General features: G+C 51.6%; 1 protein-coding gene across 4 annotated transcripts; it reads right to left on the bottom strand.

Moving 5' to 3' along the window:
* Positions 1-8: 8 nt before the first annotated feature.
* MFSD13A (major facilitator superfamily domain containing 13A) lies at positions 9-15,334 on the bottom strand. 4 transcript variants are annotated; one of them, XM_082601384.1, is made up of 8 exons: positions 15,183-15,334; positions 6,912-7,154; positions 6,429-6,511; positions 5,391-5,843; positions 5,115-5,241; positions 4,423-4,519; positions 3,418-3,858; positions 9-2,005 (listed from the first exon to the last, which is right to left on the bottom strand). In XM_082601384.1, exons 2-8 carry the CDS (start codon positions 7,077-7,079, stop codon positions 1,743-1,745), a joined length of 1,632 nt encoding a protein of 543 aa, XP_082457510.1. In that variant the 5' UTR covers positions 7,080-7,154; positions 15,183-15,334; the 3' UTR covers positions 9-1,742. The 4 variants fall into 4 exon arrangements, with proteins under 4 accessions (XP_082457510.1, XP_082457509.1, XP_082457512.1 ...); XM_082601383.1 differs by lacking the exon at positions 15,183-15,334 and having other exon boundaries at positions 3,418-3,611; positions 3,687-3,858; positions 6,912-7,095; XM_082601385.1 differs by lacking the exon at positions 9-2,005 and adding an exon at positions 2,074-2,811.
* Between the last annotated feature and the right edge of the window lie 6,089 nt (positions 15,335-21,423).

The following is a 21,423-nucleotide window of genomic DNA, read 5'->3' as shown; positions in this document are numbered from 1 at the left end:
TGTTGCACCAGCCAGACTTGGCCTGACCCTAGCCCAAGCCCCAGCCTGTCAGGTGGACGCAGAGAAGCTGGTGTTCACAACGAAGCCCAAAGACCAGGTCAGGAATGAGGGTCCCAGGCCTGTGCACATGCCCAAGCCCATGGATGAGACTCCACCCCAAATGAGGGGGCCAGCTCTTCACATCTCTGAAGTCAAAAGCTTATTAAAATACTGTTCCCGGGGCCCACGTGCAGATATTCTGATTAATCAGTTCTCCATTTTAAACCTGTATACTTGGTGGGAGGGGAGCGGTTTTCCAGGCACTTTACAAATGTTAATCCATTCTTAACCGCTGTGCACACCCTCAAATAACCATTGGCCTAGAGCAGTGGTTCCCAATCAAAGTCAGTTTCAGGGCTTCCTTGGCGGCGCAGTGGTTGAGAGTCCACTTGCCGATGCAGGGGACACGGGTTCATGCCCCGGTCCGGGAAGATCCCACATGCCGCGGAGTGGCTGGGCCCGTGAGCCATGGCCACTGAGCCTGCCGGTCAGGAGCCTGTGCTCCGCAACAGGAGAGGCCACAACAGTGAGAGGCCCGCATACCACAAAAAAAAAAAAAAAAAAAAACAGTTTCGCCCCTTAGGACACACTTGGCAATGCCTGGAGATGTCTGGTCGTCACAACTGGAGGGAGATGCTACTGACATCTAGTAGGCAGAGGCCAGGGATGCTGCTAAACATCCACAACAAAGAACAGCCCAGCCCCAACTGTAGTGCCAAGGCCGAGAAACGCTGACCTCAAGCAGAGGTTCTCAGTCCCAGCTGCACAGTAAAGTCACCACAGAGCTTTCCAAAACCCCAGTGCCAGGCGGCACCCAAACCCACGAAATCAGAATCTTGGGGAACAACTCAGACACCAGCATCTTTGCAAGCTCCCCAGCGACTCCAAGGTTAAGGACCTCTAGCCTAGAAGTGGCCACTCCTCCTTGCCCACCACGTCCAGCAGTGGTACATGGGAAACGCACTGGGGCTACGACCGCAGGCCTGAAAGCTGTTTTGCTCCCAAGGGCCCATGCGGCCATGGGCCTGCAGGCTCTCCCTGCTACCCCAGTGACTCTGATGTGGGTGGCCCCCCACTCATCTCTGAAAATGCTCTCAGGCTGCTCTTATTAAGTAAGGAATCCTGTTCCCCCACCACCACTCCCACACACAGCACAGACCTCAGGAGTGGGAATAGAAATGACCGACTTCGATCAGTCTGTGATGAAATGAACATCGCTGAGAGGCCAGCTGGGGGCGCGGGCGCCCTGCAGCAGCTAGGGCGTGCTACTCCACGCACAGCTGAGGCAGAGAGTTCTGAGAGAAGCCACCGCAAGGGGCAGGTGGGACTCAGTCAGCTTCCTCTGACTGGGCCAAAGTGGTTTCCGAGCCCACATAGGGCGCCAGCCCCAGCCAGGTAGGGGGATAGGCCTCTGTGCCCACAGCAACCCCACGTGACCACAGGGCGGGCCCCCTCCCTTCGTGATCCTCTTCTTCCTCCTGCCGCATAGGAGGAAGCGGGTCCCTGAGCACAAACGCCCCAACGCTTGCCCAAGCTGGGCCCGACAGCCAAGCAGGAACTTAGACCTCAGTGACGCTCCCTGCTCAGCCCCAGGAGCTCCCACTCCGCCATCTGTCCTCCAGGCTGCACCCCAGGAAGGTGAAAGAGGCTGGCCGCCCAGGGCTGCAGGTAGTGTCCTCAGCAGGGTGGCCTTGCCGCTCCCCTCACACCGTCTTAACGTCCAGGGTTTGGGCCCGTGACAGGTTCTGACGCTGGGCTTTGACCGCGTGCAGGCGTCTCCCATACAGCGTGAACTGGGACCAGGTGAACAGCTGCAGCAGAGCACAGGTGATGGGCACCAGCACCAGCAGGTAGAAGCAGCCCTGGCGGAGCGTCGGGGCCTGTGGTGGGGGTGGAGCCGGGGGCTCTGGCCAGGGCTGGGCACTTCCCACAGGCATCAGTGCGGGCTGCTGGAAGAGATCATGACCTAGGACGAGAGAGTCCGCAGAAAGAACAGGTCAGTCCTGGTCTCCTCCACAGTCCACGGTGCCGCATCTCACACGCCACGGGCACATGTCCAAATGGCAACTCTTGATTCCTCCCCCAGACTTGCTTCTCCCCTGTTCTTCTCTTCTTGGGGAATGGCACCGCCATTCCCCCAATAACCTCGAAGTCTTCCTAGATTCCTCAGTTAATTTCACCACTCCCCAACAGCCAATCCTTCACTTCCCCCAACTCCAAAACACAGCCCAAAACAAACACTTCTTTTCAGCCCCCAGCCCCACCTGCTCCAAGTCTCCATTGCCTGTGCCACAGCCTCCCTACAGCCCATCCTCCGTGCAGCAGTCAGAGTGAACTTTAAAGCGTGTAAATCAGACGAGGCCACTCCCCTACTTAAAAGCCACCCAATAGCTGCACTGAGAATAAAATTCAAACCCTGCCCAGATCTACAGAGCCCTCTTCACTTTTCCAGCCTCATCTCCAAACCACTCTTTTTTTTTTTTAATAAATTTATTTCTTTCTTTATTTTTGGCTGCGTTGGGTCTTCATTGTGTGCGGGCTTTCTCTAGTTGCGGCGAGCCAGGGCTACACGGTGCGCGGGCTTCTCACTGCGGTGGCTTCTCTTTTTGCGGAGCATGGGCTCTCGGCGTACTGGCTTTAGTAGTTGTGGCACGTGGGCTCAGTAGTTGTGGCTCGCGGCTCTAGAGTGCAGGCTCAGTAGTTGTGGCGCATGGGCTTAGTTGCTCTGTGGCATGTGGGATCTTCCCGGACCAGGGCTCGAACCCGTGTCCCCTGCATTGGCAGATGGATTCTTAACCACTGCACCACCAGGGAAGTCTGCCAAACCACTCTTGATAACTTGGGCCCACTTCCAGTTCTATCTGGGATTTGATGAGATCTTTGTAGACCAAATCCTTGCCATTCAGTTCACATCCTGGGTGTCACCTCCTCCTCAGAGAGACCTTCCCGGACCACACTAAGCAGCTTCTCAGTCACACTGGCTAGTTTTACCAACACACTTATCACTACCTGTTTGGCTGTTTATTGCCGACCCTACCCCCACCCCGACTAGAATATAAGCTCCACGATGGCAAAGACCTTGTCTGTCTTATTTTGTTATCTCCCTCCCTAGAGGCACCTAGAGCAGCACCTGGCAGAGAAGGTATTCCATACATATTTGTTGAATGAATGAATGAAAGAGTGTAACCCAGTTCCTCTATCCACGTGCAGAGAGGCAGAGGAGGGGTGGCAGCCGGGGGCGGCCCAGACCCAGCCTCTGTTGGCTGGTTGCCATTTTCTCCCTCAATGGACCCAGATCCCAGGCTGATCAGCTGGTACACCAGGTTAGCTGTGCTGCCTGGAGCCTCCAGAGCCCCATGCCAGCCCCTGGGCTCTCACCTGTGTAGAAGCACAGCAGCCAGGTTCCCAGCAGCGGGGCGAAGGTCTGGCCTGGCTTGGTCACCAAGGCCACCATGCCAAAGAGAAGCGCTGAGGCCGCCTGCTTGCGGTGGTTCAGCACCAGGTCCTCGTCCACCAGGTCAGTGACCACCAAGGTCAACAGCTTACAGGTGCCCTCAGTGAAGACACGGTTGCTGCCGGCGGAGAGAGAGCAGACAAAAATGAAGGGGTGGGACAGAGGTGTGGGGATGAAGGAGGGCAGGGCATACCTGGCAATGAACAGGCAGAGCAGGCCAGGGCGGTCGGGGCCGGCGCACAGCATGAGCAGGCTCAGGCCCAGCTTGAGCAGGAAGAGCCCACGCACCACAGCGTAGACGCCCCAGCGCCGGCACAGGGGCAGGAAGTAGAGATTGTTGAGATGCGGAGCGACATAGGAGATGCCTGGGGAAGGGGGTGCGGCCTCGTCAGGGGGCACTGCCACAACCTCCACAACTGCCCACGGTTAGCCATCGGAATCAGAGTCTGCACTGATCCAACACTAACGAGGTTCAGGCTCCGTGTTAAGAGCTTCACACCCTTTTATTTAGTCCTCACGACCCTTTAAGGTAAGTACTATTATTATTCCTACTTTACAGAGGAGTGGAGGCCCAAAGAGATGAAATAAAACACACCCAAGGCCACACAGTGAATAAGCACGGTCACGACACACACCCAGGCCTGTCAGGACAGTAGTCCTCCCTGTGAACCAGCCACTGTGCCACTTCACCTCTGGGTGTCACCGCCACACAGAGGACCACCATGAGGGCAGCCCTACCCCCTCAAACCCACAGAGGCTCCCTCCCTCCCTCTGGAAAATAGAGCCGGGGGCTGGAGGTGCAACCCCAGCACGGATTCTGCCCTCTGCCACCTGGGCCCCAGCTGGGGAGGCGGCTGTGCCTACAGCCGGGCTAGGGGTTCTGGGGTGCAAGCCTTTGTCCTTCCAGCCTGCCCAAGGCACCCACTCACCCAACAGGAAGGAGCCTGTGGAGAGGGAGATGTGGTCTGACAGCAGATGCTCCAGGAAGAGGGGGAAGAAGTTGCTGTTGAAGTGGCAGTGAAAGACCTGCAACCAACAGGGACAGTGAGGAGGCCAGGAAGAGGGCAGAAGCCAGCGGGTGGAGCAGCAGGAGCAACGGCGGCCTCCACCCCATGTCCCTCGGTGTGGAACATGCCAGAACAAAACCTGAAACCAACTTCCTGTGCTCATCCAATTTTGCTAAAAGTTAGAAGGAATGACAAAATTGTCATTAGAACAATTAAAAGCTTTTTCTCTTGTAAAACCCATCAATGCTAAAACAAGCTTAATGACACAGAAACAATCTATTTCTAAATTTGGTTGGCTTACATACTACATATGTTTTAGGTATGGCATGTGGAGTTTTAAAAGTCCCCAAAGGGGCACCTCTTTTTCATATCCTCCCTTTGCAGGTGAGGACATGGCTGCCCCGAGAGACTGAGACAAGCCTAAGATGACACAGAGAGCCAGGAGCTCAGATGCTGCTAGAATCCAGGTATCTAACAGCCCAACCTGTGTTCCTGCCATTGAATGGCCCAGCCATTCTCAGGAGAGGCCAGAACTGATTTCCCAGCTTCTGAGGAGCCTGTTCCCTTGAGTGAGGCATTCGTAGCCATCCTGGGTGGAGGCACTGCTCCCGTACCTGCACCAGGTCCATGCCCACGAACCACAGGAAGTTCCGGTGGCGGGCCAGCTGCCGGAGGTACTGGCCCAAGGTGACGCTGCCCGCCTCCTCGCCGCCCAGAAGCAGCTCTTCTTCTTCACACAGGCTACGGGGCAGAGGGGAGTCAAGAACGGCCTAGGCTGGGCCAGAGCCATCCCCCACCCGGCAGCCATCCACCAGCCAGGGTCCCCAGCATGGCAGTCACACCCAGCAGAGTGCTGGCGGGACCCTGGAGAGCCAGAGCTGGCCACTCACCCGCCATTCACAGCCAGGGTTGGGCACCCCGGTTCCCTGCTGGCCGCCTCCACCCGCCACCTCAGCAGCCGTGTGGCCCCCACAAAGCCCAGCCCAGAGCCAGCGGCCAGTGCCAGGCAGAAGGCGCGGAAGGAAGAGAAGTCTTCTTTGTTCCAGAAGGCGTAGGAGGCAAAGACAGACAGGGAGCCAGCCGCACTGAAGAGGGAGCAGTAGAAGTTGAGGTGGGTGCGGTCGTGGGCTGAGAGGGCCAGGTCGGCCAGCAAGGCATGATGATGCAGGTCCACGAGCGTCAGGAAGCCATCGTAGAGGCACAGGCACAGCAAGAACTGCAGGCCAGCTGGGGCCCAGGGCACCCAGAACGCCAGGAACGACAGCGCCAGCAGCGGCCCATGCCAGCCCAGTGCCCGCACCCGTGCCAGCACCACGGCCCTCGAGGAGAGCCTGGCGCCTGACCTGCCAGGGAGAGGGGCGCCGTTGGGAGATGCCCCTGCAGCCTTGGCAGGCCCCAGTTCCCCCTGCCCGGGGCCCAGAGGAGGGAACAACAGAGGCCCAAAGCATGGGACTCACACCAGGGTGGTCCCACTGAGCCCTGAGTTCAACCCCTGATTTGGGAAGCACAACTCACAAGTGGGTACACTCTCCCCTCTGCTCTCTTACCAGCCTGCCAGGGCTGACGGCCAAAGGGTGGTGGGATACCCATTTCTCAAGCTTGGGGGCAGTGATGGGCCCAAGCAGGGATGGGCTAAAGAAATCTGCCAGAAGCAGCAGAGAGTGTTTGCTGCATGGAGCCCCGTCCTGAGGGCCTGATAAGCCAAGCGGAGGTAAATTTCTCCCTGAGGTGAGCAAGGCAGCAGCCAGTCAAGGCCACTTCTTCAAACTGGACAGAGTCTGCCTGACCTTGGGAAAGGAGGAAGCCTGGACAACAGCTGAAAATGGTCTCCCTTTCTTTCCCCACCCCAAACACAGGCAGGGGTCCTCCAGCTCTGGGGAGGGGTAGGTGGGACAGAACCAGTTCTGAGCCATCCTCGGGAAACAAACCGGGGCTGGGAGCTGAGGAACTGACGGTCACTCAGCCAGCCGAAGAGGGGGTCATTGAGGCTGTTCCAGAGGAGAAACACCGTCTGTGGGCAGAGGGGAAACAGGCAGGTGGGCTCCAGGCAGCCTCCTCTCCAGAGCTTTCTCCATCCCAGCCTGCTCACCACCTCTCAAAGATGACCCCAGCTTTCCTTCCTGCAAACCTTTGCTCAGGTTAGTCCCTCTGTTATAACCCATAGCGACTGTCCCATCAAACTCCCACCCATCCAGGGCCCAGCTGATAAATATATGTGAATATATTATAAATGTGCATACATAGAACAGTGCCTGGCTCATAAGACAGAGGCCAGGAGACCTGGCGTAATCCTCACTGAGGAGTCATCAAGGCCTCCAGCTCCAGCTTTTCTTGCTGAATCTCGGTGGGCAACCCGGCTTGCCCCAAGGTCCTGGCTCCCACCCTGGCTAGCTGCCCCAGCTCTGACCTACCTCTCCGACCCAGAAGGCAGCTTTGTTGATCCTGTACACTGAGACAAAGGTGTCCACGTAGTAAAGCAGGAACACGTTGTGCAGGACAGAGATGAAGAGGGCCAGGGAGCCATAGACCATGGCCGTGGGCAGGCCCAGCAGCCAGGCCCAGGGCCCACCCAGCCCCATGGCGGCCAGCCCAGCCTCAGCCCCAGGAGTACTGAGGAGTGCTCATGGCCACGGGCAGTCTGGCCATCCTTGTCCCTGGGGAAGAAGAAGCCAGTTAGCTGCAGGGATCAGAGCCAGCTGATCTAACCCCAGACCTCTGAGTCATCTCACTGAAAGTCTGCACGTAAAACTGGGGAATCGTCAATGATGTCCAGCTAAAACAATGCTGGACTAGATACCACTACTGGAGAGTAATCCAAGGAAACTGATAAAGGCGTGGGAAGAGAAGGCAGCCAGCCAGCAAGTGCTGAGCCAGGTCGCGTGCTAGAGCGCTGTGCTCAGTATCTTCTTTCATCCATACTTTACTCAACCTTAACGGTCCAGACATGACAACCCTGGGCTTGGGCACACACTGTGCCTACAGTGGCACCTCGGGCAAAAGCTACTTAACCCCAGCCTCAGTTTTCTCTTCTGTAAAAAGGAAAAGTGGATGATCATGGCTACTCAGAGGAATGTAAGGATTAAATGAGGTAACTCACAGAAAGTGCTCAATAAATGGATGTTAGTGATCTCATTATCACCTTTATAAAATCCCTACAAAGTATACAGCACTATTACAATATTATAGGAGAGCAACCCCAAGCTCAGAGATGTTAAGTAATTTGCCCAGTGTCACACAGCAAAAAAGTAGCAGATTTGAACCCTGACCTGTCTGGCTCCAAAGCCTTTTCTGCCACTTGACCTCCCAAATTGGGTTCCTATGGACTGCTGGGTAGAATGGAGAAACCTGCTGTGATGGCAGGTTCCATAGGGCTATACAAGTGATAAGATATGATAAGAGTTCACAACTGCTCACGCACTTTGATTCCGGAAATTCCACGTCAAGGAACTAACCCCAAGGGAACATGTACAGAGCTGTTCATGGCAGCAACGTTTATAAACAGCCAAAAGCTGGACACAGCCCAGGAACACAACAAAGGGACTGGCTCAACAAGCCTGATGCTCTCCACAAAGGCCAAGTACGTGGGCAACCTCAACACAGGGGAGAGAAACTCAAGAACATGTTACATGAAAAGAGAGAACAAAGGACAGCACGAGTGCCTACTCTCAACCAGGCCGACTCGTGCACAGAGACCAGCAGGCTAGACTGACCATGGATGGAAAAGCAAATAAAAGTCAGATTTTTATTAAAGCAGCGCTTCTCGTACTGTAATGTGCTTCCAAGTCACCAGGGGACTTTGTTAAAATGCAGATTTTGCCTCCATAGGTGTGGGGAGGAATCTGAGATTCTGCATTTCTAACAGGCTCCCAGGCGGCACCAATGCTGCTGGTCCGTGACCACACTTTAAGCAGCCAGGCATTAAGTCTATCTGTCTCTTTTTTTAGATTCAAAGCTATTGTTCTCTTTTCAGAAAAATAATCTCATGTGTGCTTGTCTGACCCCCAGAGGGAAGCTATGGGGGCTTCCTTCTCCCAAACTCCCTGTTCTGAGTTGAATGTGCCCAAAAGAGATAAGTTCAAGTCCTAACCCCCAGTATCTGTGAGTGCAAACTTATTTGGAAATAGGATCTTTGCAGATATAACCAAGTTAAGATGAGGTCATACTGAGCTAGGGTGGGCCCTAATCCAATGACTGGTATCCTTATAAGGAGAGGGAAATTTGGACACAGAGACAGACACACAAAGGGAAGACAGCCACGTGAAGATGCAGGCAGTAATTTGAGTGATGCATTTGCAAGCCAAAGAACACTAAGGATTGCAGGCAACCACCAGAAGCTAGGAAGAGGCAAGGAAGGATTCTTTCCTAGAGCCTCCCTCCAGAGGGCACATGACCCTGCTGATGCCTTGATGTTGGATTTCTACCCTACAGGAACTGTGAGGTTGCCTTAAGCCACTCAGTTTGTGGCAATTTGTTACGGCAGCCCTAAAACTTATACACCTCCTCAGAGGCTTTCTCTTTGAGTCCTCGTGACCCAAGCCTACCCATGGGCTTCATTTACATTTCTGCATGCTTGCACGCACACATGCAGAACAGAAACTTCTGTTTCCCCATCAGAGTCAGGCCCTGGAGAACCGACTTCAGCCCCAGTCCAAATGTGGTAACCCCCCAGGCCCTGTTCTTGCCCCATGAGCAACCATGGTTCCCCTTCCCTGCCCAGCCTTCAAGGGCCTCTGTAGTCTGGCCACTTCCTGCCAGTCCAGCCCAGACTCCCATGGATCTTCAAGCCACCGTCTCCTCTGGCCAGGCCTTTGTTCTTGTTTTTTTTCTTTTTAATAAATTTATTTATTTATTTATCCATTTTTGGCTGCATTGGGTCTTCGTTGCTGCGCACAGGTTTTCTCTGGTTGTGGCGAGCGGGGGCTACGCTTCATTGTGGTGTGTGGGCTTCTCATTGTGGTGGCTTCTCTTGTTGCAGAGCACAGGCTCTAGGCGTGCGGGCTTCAGTAGTTGTGGCATAAGGGCTCAGTAGTTGTGGCTTGCGGGCTCTAGAGCGCAGGCTCAGTAGTTGTGGCACATGGGCTTAGTTGCTTCATGGCATGTGGGATCTTCCCAGACCAGAGCTCGAACCCATCTCCCTTGCACTGGCAGGCGGATTCTTAACCACTGCGCCACCAGGGAAGTCCCCAGGCCTTTGTTCTTGATGGTGCCTCCTACCAGAAGCACCCTCTCCATGTCTTCATCTCCATCTCATCCATCCCTCAGGAGCCAGCACCATGTCGAGGAGACCTGCTCCAACTCCTCGGCCCTCACTGGTGCCTCCTGCCCCTGCACAGCACTCTCCCACCTGCCCGCACTCCAGCCTGACTGTGGGGTTCTCCAGCGCAGGGCCTGTGTCTTCGCCCTCTCTCTCCCTCTCTGGACTCAGCCACTCTTGCTATAGGAGTGACTGGTAAGAAAGAGGCTCTGCAGGGAGAATAAGGACAGTATCTCATGGGGGTCTCTCTCAGGATCAATGGAAGCTGAGTGGCAATTCACTCAAGAGATCGGTATGCAGCCCCCCATCCCCTGTGCCAACCTTGTGCCAGCCCATGCCTAGTGGTGGAGCAATGAGAGAAGGAGGAGTGGCCAAAACTACCTGAAAGCAGCCGCTAAGTCTGTGAGAATCTCTCCCAGGCCATAATGATCCCACCTTGTCCCAGAGCCAGAGGATATCCAGGTGGCCTCTCCCTGGGGGCTTTGAGCCCCTGAAGAAACATTTGGTGGGAAATACTTTTTTTTTCACAGCTTTATTGAGGTACAACTGACATATAATAATCTGCATATAGGGGAGTCCCCTGGTGGCCTAGTGGTTAGGATTCTGGGCTCTCACTGCCATGGCCTGGGTTCAATCCCTGGTTGGGGAACTGAGATCCTGCAAGCTGCACAGCGTGGCCAAAAGAAAAAAAGAAGAAAAAAGACCCCCCCTGCCCCCAAATAATAACAATCTGCACATATCCAAAGTGTACAGTCTGATCAGTTTTGGCATAGGTATGCCTGTGAAACTGTCACCACAATTGAGATCAGGAACATATCCATCACCCTGAAAGTTTCCTTGGCAATTTCCAAGTAACATAGTGGAAAGAAGACACAACTGGAGGTCTCCAAAGTCCCAACTCCACCATTTCCTACCAAAGTGTACAGTCTGATCAGTTTTGGCATAGGTATGCCTGTGAAACTGTCACCACAATTGAGATCAGGAACATATCCATCACCCTGAAAGTTTCCTTGGCAATTTCCAAGTAACATAGTGGAAAGAAGACACAACTGGAGGTCTCCAAAGTCCCAACTCCACCATTTCCTACCCGTGTGACCTGAAGCAATTTGCTAAACCTCTCCATGCCTGTTTCCCGATCTGCACGATGGGGCCAACCTTCCCAAGGCTATAGGGTTAGCAGACCACGAGAAAACATTCCAACGCAATGAGCACAGGAAGTGCAGCGAGCACCCAAACTCCCGAGGTTACTACTATCGAGCCTCCCAGACCCTCCATACCCACCACACAAGGATAGGGGGGGCTAATCTAACGGTGCTTTGGGGCTGTAAAGCACCATGTACACCTCTGCTGCTATCCTTAACCCAGGTCACCTCCTCTGATTCCCCAGGGCCTTTCAGAACTCCCCTCCCTCACCTTGAAAGCCTTTGTCCAAAGGGAGTGAAACCTCCTGGCACCCCTACCCAGATGTCCAGTGGCCTGCCCTGGTTACTGGAGAAGGTGGACCCTACAGGCCAGGTCCCCAGCCTCCAGCAGCTGGTTCCCTGCACCCACGCTGGGGCAACAGTAGAAGAAAACCTCAAAGTGAGGTGAGATGGAAAAAGTATGACTTTTGCCATCAGAAAGGCCTGGGTTTACATCTCAACTGAACTTTCTACTAACTGTAACTGCAGGCAAGGTCTGAGCTTGTCTGAACCTTGGTTTCCTCACCTGTAAAATGGGAGTAACAGTGCCTATCTTTATAGGAATGCAGGGAGGATTAAACTATGTCTAGGAAGCCCGGAGCACCGACAGAAAAGTGCTCAGAAACTGGCATTTCCTTGGGCTCACTTATAACACATCAGGGTACGAGCAGGGGAATATGCTGGTAATCAGGCCCCTTCCTGTGGTAGGGGAGTTTGAGAGAAAAATCAAGGCACAAGGGGGAAAGTCAGAAGAGGACGGCCTGCAAGGAGCACGGACCCAGATGATGTTCAGGAGTACCAGAGACAGACCACTACCATGGACCAGATCTAGAGGCAAAGCAACCTGTCCAGGTAAGCCTCTGCCCGGGAAAGAAAGCTGGGGGAGGAGTATGCAGGCTCACCCCAGATTCCACTCCTCCATCAGGAACGGCTTCTCTAATAGCCCTCCCCACCCCCACTCCACCCCCACAGAGAACAACAGCCCTGCCTCTCGGGGGAGGAAGGCTTGGGGCCCACACCAGCCTAGCTGCGTAACCTGGCTGAGATACCCTGTAACCTGCAACCAACTCCACCCTCACCTTGGCACCTAGCAGGAGAGCCTGCTGGTGGCCCCAGAGCCCATCCCCCATGCCCCCCGCTGGTATGGTCTCAGTTGTGTGGCCTTGAGCCAGCCACTCCCTCTCCCTGGGCCTCAGTCTCCTCATCTATAAAGTGGGGATGACAACGCCAACTTCTTAGATTGCTGTAGGGCTGAAATGCAAAAGATATATAAAGCACCAAGCCTAGTGCCTGGCACTTAGAAGACCCTCAACAAAATATAGCTATCCATGGGCTTCCCTGGTGGCACAGTGGTTAAGAATCCGCCTGCCAACGCAGGAGACACGGGTTTGAGCCCTGGTCCGGGAAGATCCCACATGCTGCAGAACAACTAAGCCTGTGGGCCACAACTGAGCCTGCACTCTAGAGCCCGTGCTCCACAAGAAGAGAAGCCACCGCAATAAGAAGCCCACGCACTGCAACGAAGAGTAGCCCCGGCTCACCGCAACTAGAGAAAGCCCACACGCAGCAACGAAGACCCAACACAGCTAAAAATAAATAAAAATTTTTTAATGTAGCTATTCTTCTTCTTTTTCATGTCTCTGAAGTTTGGCTTTATGATCTTTAAAGAGTTGCAGTCAGTGTCCCCTTCTGCCAAATCCATGACTGAAGTTGTCTTTTCAGCACTCAACATTGATGCTTCTCACTGCTCGTATATCCTGCCATCCATCAAATTCTTTTTTAAATGCCACCTCCAACCATTGATCATGTTGTTCCTTCCACCTAAAACACCCTAGATGTAACTACATACCATTTCTCAGACATATAGGATATGCCTGTTTTTTTTTTTTTTTCCTTTTGCGATACGCGGGCCTCTCACCGCTGTGGCCTCTCCCGTTGCGGAGCACAGGCTCCGGACGCGCAGGCTCAGCAGCCATGGCTCACAAGCCCAGCCGCTCCGCGGCACGTGGGATCCTCCCGGACCGGGGCACGAACCCGTATCTCCTGCACCGGCAGGCGGACTCTCAACCACTGCGCCACCAGGGAAGCCAGATATGCCTGGTTTTTACACCTATCATCACGAATCCTTACAACTCTTGTTACTATTTCCATCCTCATCTTGTAAGTGAAGAAACCAAGGCTCTGAAGGTTAAATAGCTGGCCCCAAATCACAGAGCTATTAAGTGCTAGAGCCAAAATTCAAAACAGGTGCTTCTGACTAAAAAAAAAAAAAACCTTAGCATTTCTCACATCACTAGGCCCACACCGCCACCACAACTGTATCAAATCCTGCTGATTCAAGCAAGGCCCAGTTCAGGGGCACATACCTTCCCAAGGACACCAAGTCAGGTGTTCTCTCCCCTTTTCAGGTCCCTTGGCTCTGTATCAGGATCCAAATGTCTCCCTAACCCTCCTCCAGCCCCCAAGCTCCTTAAAGGCAGGGCCAGGTCAGACCTGCCCCTGATCTGGACTCCCAGCTTCCACCAGGCTCCTTCACCACACAGTAAGTGCTCAATTAATACCTCCTGGGTCAATTTGGCCCCAAAAGGCCAATATGGACATCCCCAGCCCAACGGGAGAGCAGCAGCCATAGGAGGAGTGTCCTCCCCAGATCCCACTGTGCCCCTCAGCTCTGCATTCTGCTTGGCTGTGGGAGTCAAAAAGAGGCAACCTGGGGAACCCTGATGTGAAACATGGACAGCAAGGCAACAGGTGAGGCACGAACGAGGAACTGTGATAATAACAAAATGTAACACTTATTAAGCTTTCACCTGTGTGCTAAGGAAAATTGATACAATATGGGAAGAGAGCTCAGAGCAAAGCGACACCAGATCAGGAAGGGCTTTGGAAACTACACACAAGACCCTATCCTGAGGACAATAGGAGGGGGGGCACTGGGAGTGGCCAAGTGACAGAATCAGATGTTTAGAAGGAGCCCCCGGCATCATGTAAAAACACTCCCCTCCTCACCCCATCAGGCTTCTGGGAGATAAAGAACCAGAAAATGATAGAAACAGTAGCAGCTCCCTGATTTCTGAACCAGCCTGTGGTGAATAGGGGGCTGATGAATTTGGTAGAGGAAACCAAGAATGACAGACTGGGCCCCTGGTGTGAGGGGCTTCAGAAAGAGGGTGGGTGTTAGCTTCTGATTCCCTTCAGAAGGACTAGAGACTGTATGAGAAGCTATTAGTATGGAGGGAAAAAATCTACTAATAAGCATAATTTGGAGTTGGGAGCCCTGGGTCAAGTTTGAACCTTATCACTAGCTCTCTGAGTTTATTCCTACATCTGCAAAGCGGGAGAAAATTCCATTCCCTGCCTGTCCCAGGGGTATCAAATGAATTTCAAAGGTATTATACCCTACGCAAGTATTAGGTGTGTCCTTTTTTCAACAAGCAGGTGACCTCTGAATTGTTTTCTGTGTTTCCTGTTTCACACCCCCTTCATCTCCCTGCTCAGTCTCCCCACAGCAGGACCAGCCCTGGCAGGGCTGTTGGGGACGCCCACCCTGGAGGGGTGCCCACTTTCCATGCAGTGACTGATGGGCCTATCCTCCTCCTCAGGCTGGAAATGAACTTCACCCTACTGGGGGAGGGACCTTCTCCCTTTCCCTCCCTGCTCCGCAGGTTACTACAGCAGCACTGGAGGATCAGCAACTTCACCCCAGGACCACGCAACCCTCGCAAGCCACAGAGGAGTCTGGGAACAACCCAGGAGTTCCTTACTCAATAGCTGGCGCTGAACCATGTGGTGGTTCTCCAGCCTGTCTGCACATTAAAATCACCTGAGGAGCTGCTCAATAACTCCAAAGTCCAAGCCTCACCCCTGACCAATTAAATCGTAATTTCTAAGGATGGGGCCCAGCATCGGTATTCTTTTAAAGCTCCCCAGTTGGTTCTACAACGCCACCAGGGTTAAAAGCCATTATGTTAATGAAATGGATCCCGGCCTGATGCATCATGCGACCCCAGGGAGTCCCTCTGCAAGAATTCCATTCTCACCCCTTGAGCCCAAGCTTCTCCCACGCTGTCCCGAGGCACTCTCTCAACCCACAACCAGATCACTTCAGGGACTCCCGCAAACAGCTCCCAGGACTCCCAGAGCAGACAGCATTCCTGTACCCTTCGGGTGTGTCCTTTGTGACCGATTGGCCCCCCCAGTCCGGCCCGCTCCTGCCCCCGAGCCCAGGCCGCGGGCCAGCCCCTCACCGAAATTGTGGCAGGCGAAGCCTAATCCCGCGGCTGCCCAGAGCCAGGTGCCAGCCAGTGCGCCTGCGCGCAGGCCTCCAGCAGCTTCTCCAGCCTCTTCTTCCGCTCCTGCCTAGCGATTGGCTCCGCGTGGCTCCGGGACCGCTGCTTCGGCAGGTGCTCTCGCCCGAGGATGCCGCCGCCATATTTGTTACGGGCGCTTGCCCTTAGGGAACAAAAAGAGGACGTGGACGCCAGCAAAAAACGGGCAGGTTGTCTGTATTCCTGGCCGGTTCACCCCCTCCCTCTCACTTCCACGAAGGCTTAATGTCATTTCAGTTCAAATCAACAAGGTTTTTTTGAGAGCTTCCCATCCTCTGCCCCGTCCTTCTTTTTTTTTTGCCTGTCGTGCGGCCGGTGGGATCTTAATTAACCCACCAGGGATCGAATCTGCACCCACTGCAGTGGAAGCCAGGAGTCTTAACCACTAGACATCCGGGGAAGTCCCCCACTCCTACTGTTAATTCGGAAAATGAAGAGAGCTCAGCACCTTCCTTCAAGCCTTGTGGTGTGACTGGATGCACAGCTGAGACAGATAAGAAGATGACAGTGGCACGACCTGGAACTCCCTGATGCTGGATTGTGAGCTCCTCAAGAGTGGACAGGCCCAGCTTGAGCTGTGGGCACCAGCGTTCAGGCCACAGGCACCAGGCCCTGAGAGAGCAACCAAGCAGCCCAACCTCTTCTTATTTTTTTCTTGTTTCTTTTCTTTTTTTTTTTGGTTGCACCAGGTGTTAGTTGCGGCACGTGGGCTCCTTAGTTGTGGCATGCGAGCTCTTAGTTGCGGCATGCATGTGGGATCTAGTTCCCTGACCAGGGAATCAAACCCGGGCCCCCTGCCTTGGGAGCTCAGAGTCTTATCCACTGTGCCACCAGGGAAGTCCCAACCTCCTCATATTAATAGTAATAGTTTAAAAAAAAAAAGTAATAGTAAAATATAAGGCTACGGAGCTCTTACAATGTGCCCTGTGCTGTGTTAAGCACTCTACGTGCATTATCTTGTTGAGTCCTCACATAGCCATCCCTGGGAGGTAGGTGCTATTATCCCCATTTCACAGATGAGGAAACTGAGGCTGGGAGAGATTCAATGACTTTCACACAGCAAGCAAGAGGCCCAGACAAGTTGGAACCCAGACCTTCTGACTCTCAGAACAGGAGTCTTTCCTCTTCCTACCCCTGCCCAGACCCTGAAAGTCAAGTTTTGTTTTGCTCAGTCTAGTCTGGTGAGGATGTCCCATGTCTTCTCCCAACAGGCCTGTAAGCCTACTTAGATTTCTAGGCAATCAGACAGCACAGACTCCAGACTTGCTGTTTCCCTACGCTGGGATATGGGGCCATGAGTGTGGCTTTTGGCTTCTGGGGTACCTGGGACTCTGTTCCCTAGCTCCACCACTTCTTTTTTGGGGACGCTCTTTTTGTGAGCCTCTGTTTTACTCCTTAGAGGGATTTTGTGGGCATTAAAAGAGAAATAGGAGTGTAAGAGTTTTGTTGTCAACCGGAATATCATCCTCTGCCTCTTTCCTGACAACCTGGCAAGGGCCCACCCAGAGCAAACAGTCCAACACAAGAGCCCAGGTGTCCAGGAGCTAGAGTCTGTTCAACCAGTTCCTGGGGAGCCCCAGAGGCCCCATGAACCTTGCCCCCAGCGTTCATTTCCCACCAGTCTGTCTCACTTTCCTCCTCCCCAGTCCTGCCTTTTCAGACCCTCTTCTTACCTCCTAGGTCTCCCCTTGGCCACACACACATCACCTCTTTTCTAGACTTCAAGCAATTGATGAAACCCCTCATGCTCCAGAAAGCCCTCATGACTAGAAGGAAGATTAACCATTTCTCCCCCATCCTTACCACTTACCCCCATCTATGCTTTACTGGCTGTGAGAATAGAGGGCAGGAAGGGCAGGAAACTGGCATTCAGCATAGAGTCTGGTACACTAGGGCCTCCATACATTGACTAAAGGAGTCCCTCTGCCGTTCCATCTCTGGCCAGCATGTGCCTTTATTTCAAAGCAACACTGAGGCTTTACTTAGCCCTCCCTGGGTATCCCGTGGGGGAACAGGAGAATGAGGAGAGCTGCCAAGGGGCTGGAACTGGATGTGACCTTATAGGAAAGACTTTGGCTCCTGTGTTGCACTGAATACCCCACTCTGAGTTCCCTCAGCCCTCTGATTTTATAGACAATGTAACCAGTTACCCTTTTTTGTCAGCACCAGGGCTGGGCCTTGTGATTATCTCTGATTTCCCTTCCCAGTTGTCAAGCACAGAGATAACTGGGAGGGGACATGGGGTGCAAATGAAGATCATATCGCCTGCCTTCTTGAGTCATACCAGAGTCTCTGGATCATGGGAGAGAGACATACAAAAACTCTCCCTGAAGTTCTCTCCTTCCTTGGCTTCTGACCTCTGTGATCTAGGTTCCACCATGCTCTCCTCCTACCTAAGAACTCCTCCTCGGGCCCCTTCACCAGGGTACTTTTTCCCAGGGCTTTCTTAGTTGCAGAGAGGGTCCCCCAAATTTCCATTTTCAGAACTCTGCACACATTCACTTAAACTTGTCAGGCCATACACTATATGGGGTAAAAGGGACTTCAAAAACAAGATTGCCTGTTGGTGGGAATATAAATTGGTGCAGCCACTATGGAAAGCAGTATGGAGGTTTCTCAAAAAAACTAAAAATAGAACTACCGGACGTCCCTGGTGGAGCAGTGGTTAAGAATCTGCTTGCTAATGCAGGTGACACGGGTTCGATCCCTGATCCGGGAAGATCCCACATGCCGCAGAGCAACTAAGCCCATGCACCACACCTACTAAGCCTGTGCTCTAGAGCCTGCGAGCCAGAACTACTGAGCCCACGCGCCACAACTACTGAAGTCCGCGCACCCTAGAGCCTGCATGCCACAACCACTGAGCCTGCATGCTGCAACTACTGAAGCCCATGTGCCTAGAGCCTGTGCTCCACAACAAGAGAAGCCACCACAGTGAGAAGCCAGCGCACTGCATGAAGACCCAACACAGCCAAAAATAAATAAATAAATAAATAAATAAATAAATTAAAAATAGAACTAGCATATGACCCAGCAATTCCACTCCTGGGTATTTATCTGGAAAAAAAATGAAAACACTGTTTGAAAAGATACATGCACCCCCTTGTTCATAGCAGCATTATTTACAATTGCCAAGATATGGAAGCAACCTGTGTCCATCAAAAGATGAATGGATAAAGAACAAGTGAGCCTAGGGATTTCCCTGGCAGTCCAGTGGCTAAGACTCCATGCTCCCAATGCAGGGGGCACTGGTTCGATCCCTGGTCAGGGAACTAGATCCTGCACACTGCAACTAAAAGATCCTGCATGCCTCAACTAAAAGATCCCACACACCACAACGAAGATCCTGAGTGGCACAACTAAGACCCAGCACAGCCAAATAAATAAATATTTTTTAAAAAGAACATGTGAGCATATATATATATGTGTGTATATATATATACACATATATATATATATGCACACATACACAATAGAATACTACTCAGCCATAAAAAAGAATGAAATTTTCCCATTTGCAGCAACATGGATGGACTTGGAAGGTATTATGCTAAGTGAAATAAGTCCGACAGAGAAAGATAAATACTGTATGATTTCATTTCTACGTGGAATCTAAAAAATAAAACAAACTAGTGCATATGAGAAAAAAGAAACAGGACTTCCTTGGTGGTGCAGTGGTTAAGAATCTGCCTGCCAATGCAGGGGACACGGGTTTGAGCCCTGGCCCAGGAATATCCCAAATGCTATGGAGCAGCTAAGCCCATGCGCCACAACTACTGAGCCTGCGCTCTAGAGCCCGTGCTCTGCAATGAGAAGCCACGGCAATGAGAAGCCCGTGCACCGCAACGAAGGGTAGCCCCCGCTCTCTGCAACTAGAGAAAGCCCGCGCTCAGCAACGAAGACCCAACACAGCCAAAAATAAATAAATTAAATAAATAAATAAATAAATAAATATTTTTTAAAAGTAGTTTTAAAAAAAAAAAGAAACAGACTCAGATATGGAGAACAAATTAGTGGTTACCAGTTGGGAGAGGGAACGAGGGAGAGGCAAGATAGGGGTAGGGTATTAAGAGGTACAAACTACTATGTATAAAATAATAAGTTAACAGGATATATAGTATAACAGGGAACATAGTCAATATTTCATAATAACTATAAATGGAATAGAACCTTTAAAAATTGTGAATCACTAAGTTGTACACCTGAAATTTATATAACATTGTACATGAACTATACCTCAATTGCCCTCAAAAGGCATAGGTGGAACGCAACAGATTGGCAGCCATGATGACACAGTGTAATATGGGCCAGGGTAGCAGCTGTTCTGGTAACTTCACCTATTACCTTTCCTTCATGACTACCCCACCTCCCATCTCCAGCCTGAATATAAAACTGCTGCTGGATAGCTTCCCAAACGTCCCACCTGAACCCAGCACTCCCTCAACTTCCGATCACCCCAATTGTTTCTTATTTCCAGGATTGTCTTGACTACCCACCCAGCTGACCAAGCTAAAAACATGTGCATCCACCTTTACCCTCCCCTCTCCATCCAGGCAGTTATATGGAATCAAGTCCAGATGAATCTACTCCCATGTCTCTTTTCCATTCCCTGATCTTGTTTTGGTTGTCAGTTTTCCTAAACTAGGATGTGAACCTCCTCCAAGACTGGCTTCCAGACTCTCTCCATCCTCTACTTTGCCCACAAAAGAGCCTCTGATCGTGGGGGTCACTGATCAGAAACTACTCAGGTTGCTGAATTTTGAAATTTTTCATAATAAAATTCTGGGGGAAAAACAGTCAGGGTGTATTGTTGATGCAAGCAACAGAAGACTTCACTCCATAGTATAATAACCTAAACATTTAATCTTCTAAAGACTAACATGATGGTGCTTTGAAATAATTTTTTAAATGCCCATTTCATTATGTCTTTTGTGGTTAAATTTATATGAAGTAATGCAAGAGGGAAGAGATATGGGGACATATGTATATGTATAACTGATTCACTTTGTTATAAAGCAGAAACTAACACACCATTGTAAAGCAATTATACTCCAATAAAGATGTTTAAAAAAATTTATAAAGTAAACACAACCTGCTATCTGTATAAAAAGAGTCCACTCAAACTAGATTAAGTAGGAAAGGAATTTATGGGGAAAGGGAAATTGGATAAAGGTGATCAAAAGATACAAACTTCCAGTTATAAGATAAATAAATACTAGGGATGTAATGTATAACATGATGAGCAAAGTTAACACTGCTGTATGGTATAGCTGAAAGCTGTTAAGAGAATACACCCTAAGAGTTCTCATCACAAGGAAAAACTTTTTTCTCTTTTTTTTTGTATCTATATGAGATGATGGATGTTAACCAAACCTATTGTGGTAATCATTTCACAGTATATGTAAGTCAAATCATCATGCTGTGCACCTTAAACTTATACAGTGCTGTATGTCAACTATATTTCAATAAAACCGGAGGGGGGAAAAAGGGGATTTATTGGCTCACGTAACTTCAAAGTCCAGGATTCAAACGCTATCATCAGGACCCAGTTTCTCTGTCTGAGCTTTGGCTCCACTTCTTCTGCAGCTCTATGCTCAGAGAGATCTTCACCTCTGGACCCAGAACGGCATTCTTTCAGATCTCTGTCCAGGGCACAGAGCACTTCACTCTATGCAATTAGAGAACAAAACCCTGGGCTTGGCTCCCATTGGCCCAAATTGAGTCACATGGCTACCCTAAACCAATCACTATGGCCAGAAGGATAACAGTGATGATTGGTTTAGCCCTAAATCACCCAGGTAATTTAAGGATGAGCTAGAGCCAACTCCCCCAGAACCACTTTCCTGAGAGTAGATAAGGTGTGGGACCCAAAAAATCTGGGAGCTGTTACTGGAATCAGGGTGAATGAATGCTGAGAAACTCACAGCTTGGTCCTTATTTTTCTCATTTTTCCTGAAGACTGCCTCCCCAGTCTCCTTCAGCAAGCATGTCAGAACCAATATTAAAACACAGGCTTCTCACTGTCCCAGGCTCCAACTTGAGCTTGGTCTCACACTCTCCTCATCTCCCACCCAGGTATGAGCAGATCCCCATGGGGGAGAAACTGGCCAGTCACACAGGGTCCATCACTGAGCTCCAGGCTGGGGTGAGGTCTATAATA

The sequence above is a fragment of the Mesoplodon mirus genome (genome assembly GCF_964341445.2).
Source record: "Mesoplodon mirus genome assembly, chromosome: 2".
In the NCBI taxonomy this organism is placed as follows: Eukaryota; Metazoa; Chordata; class Mammalia; order Artiodactyla; family Ziphiidae; genus Mesoplodon; species Mesoplodon mirus.
Note: the sequence above shows the minus strand (reverse complement) of the source record. Positions and strands in the feature narration are given on the sequence as shown.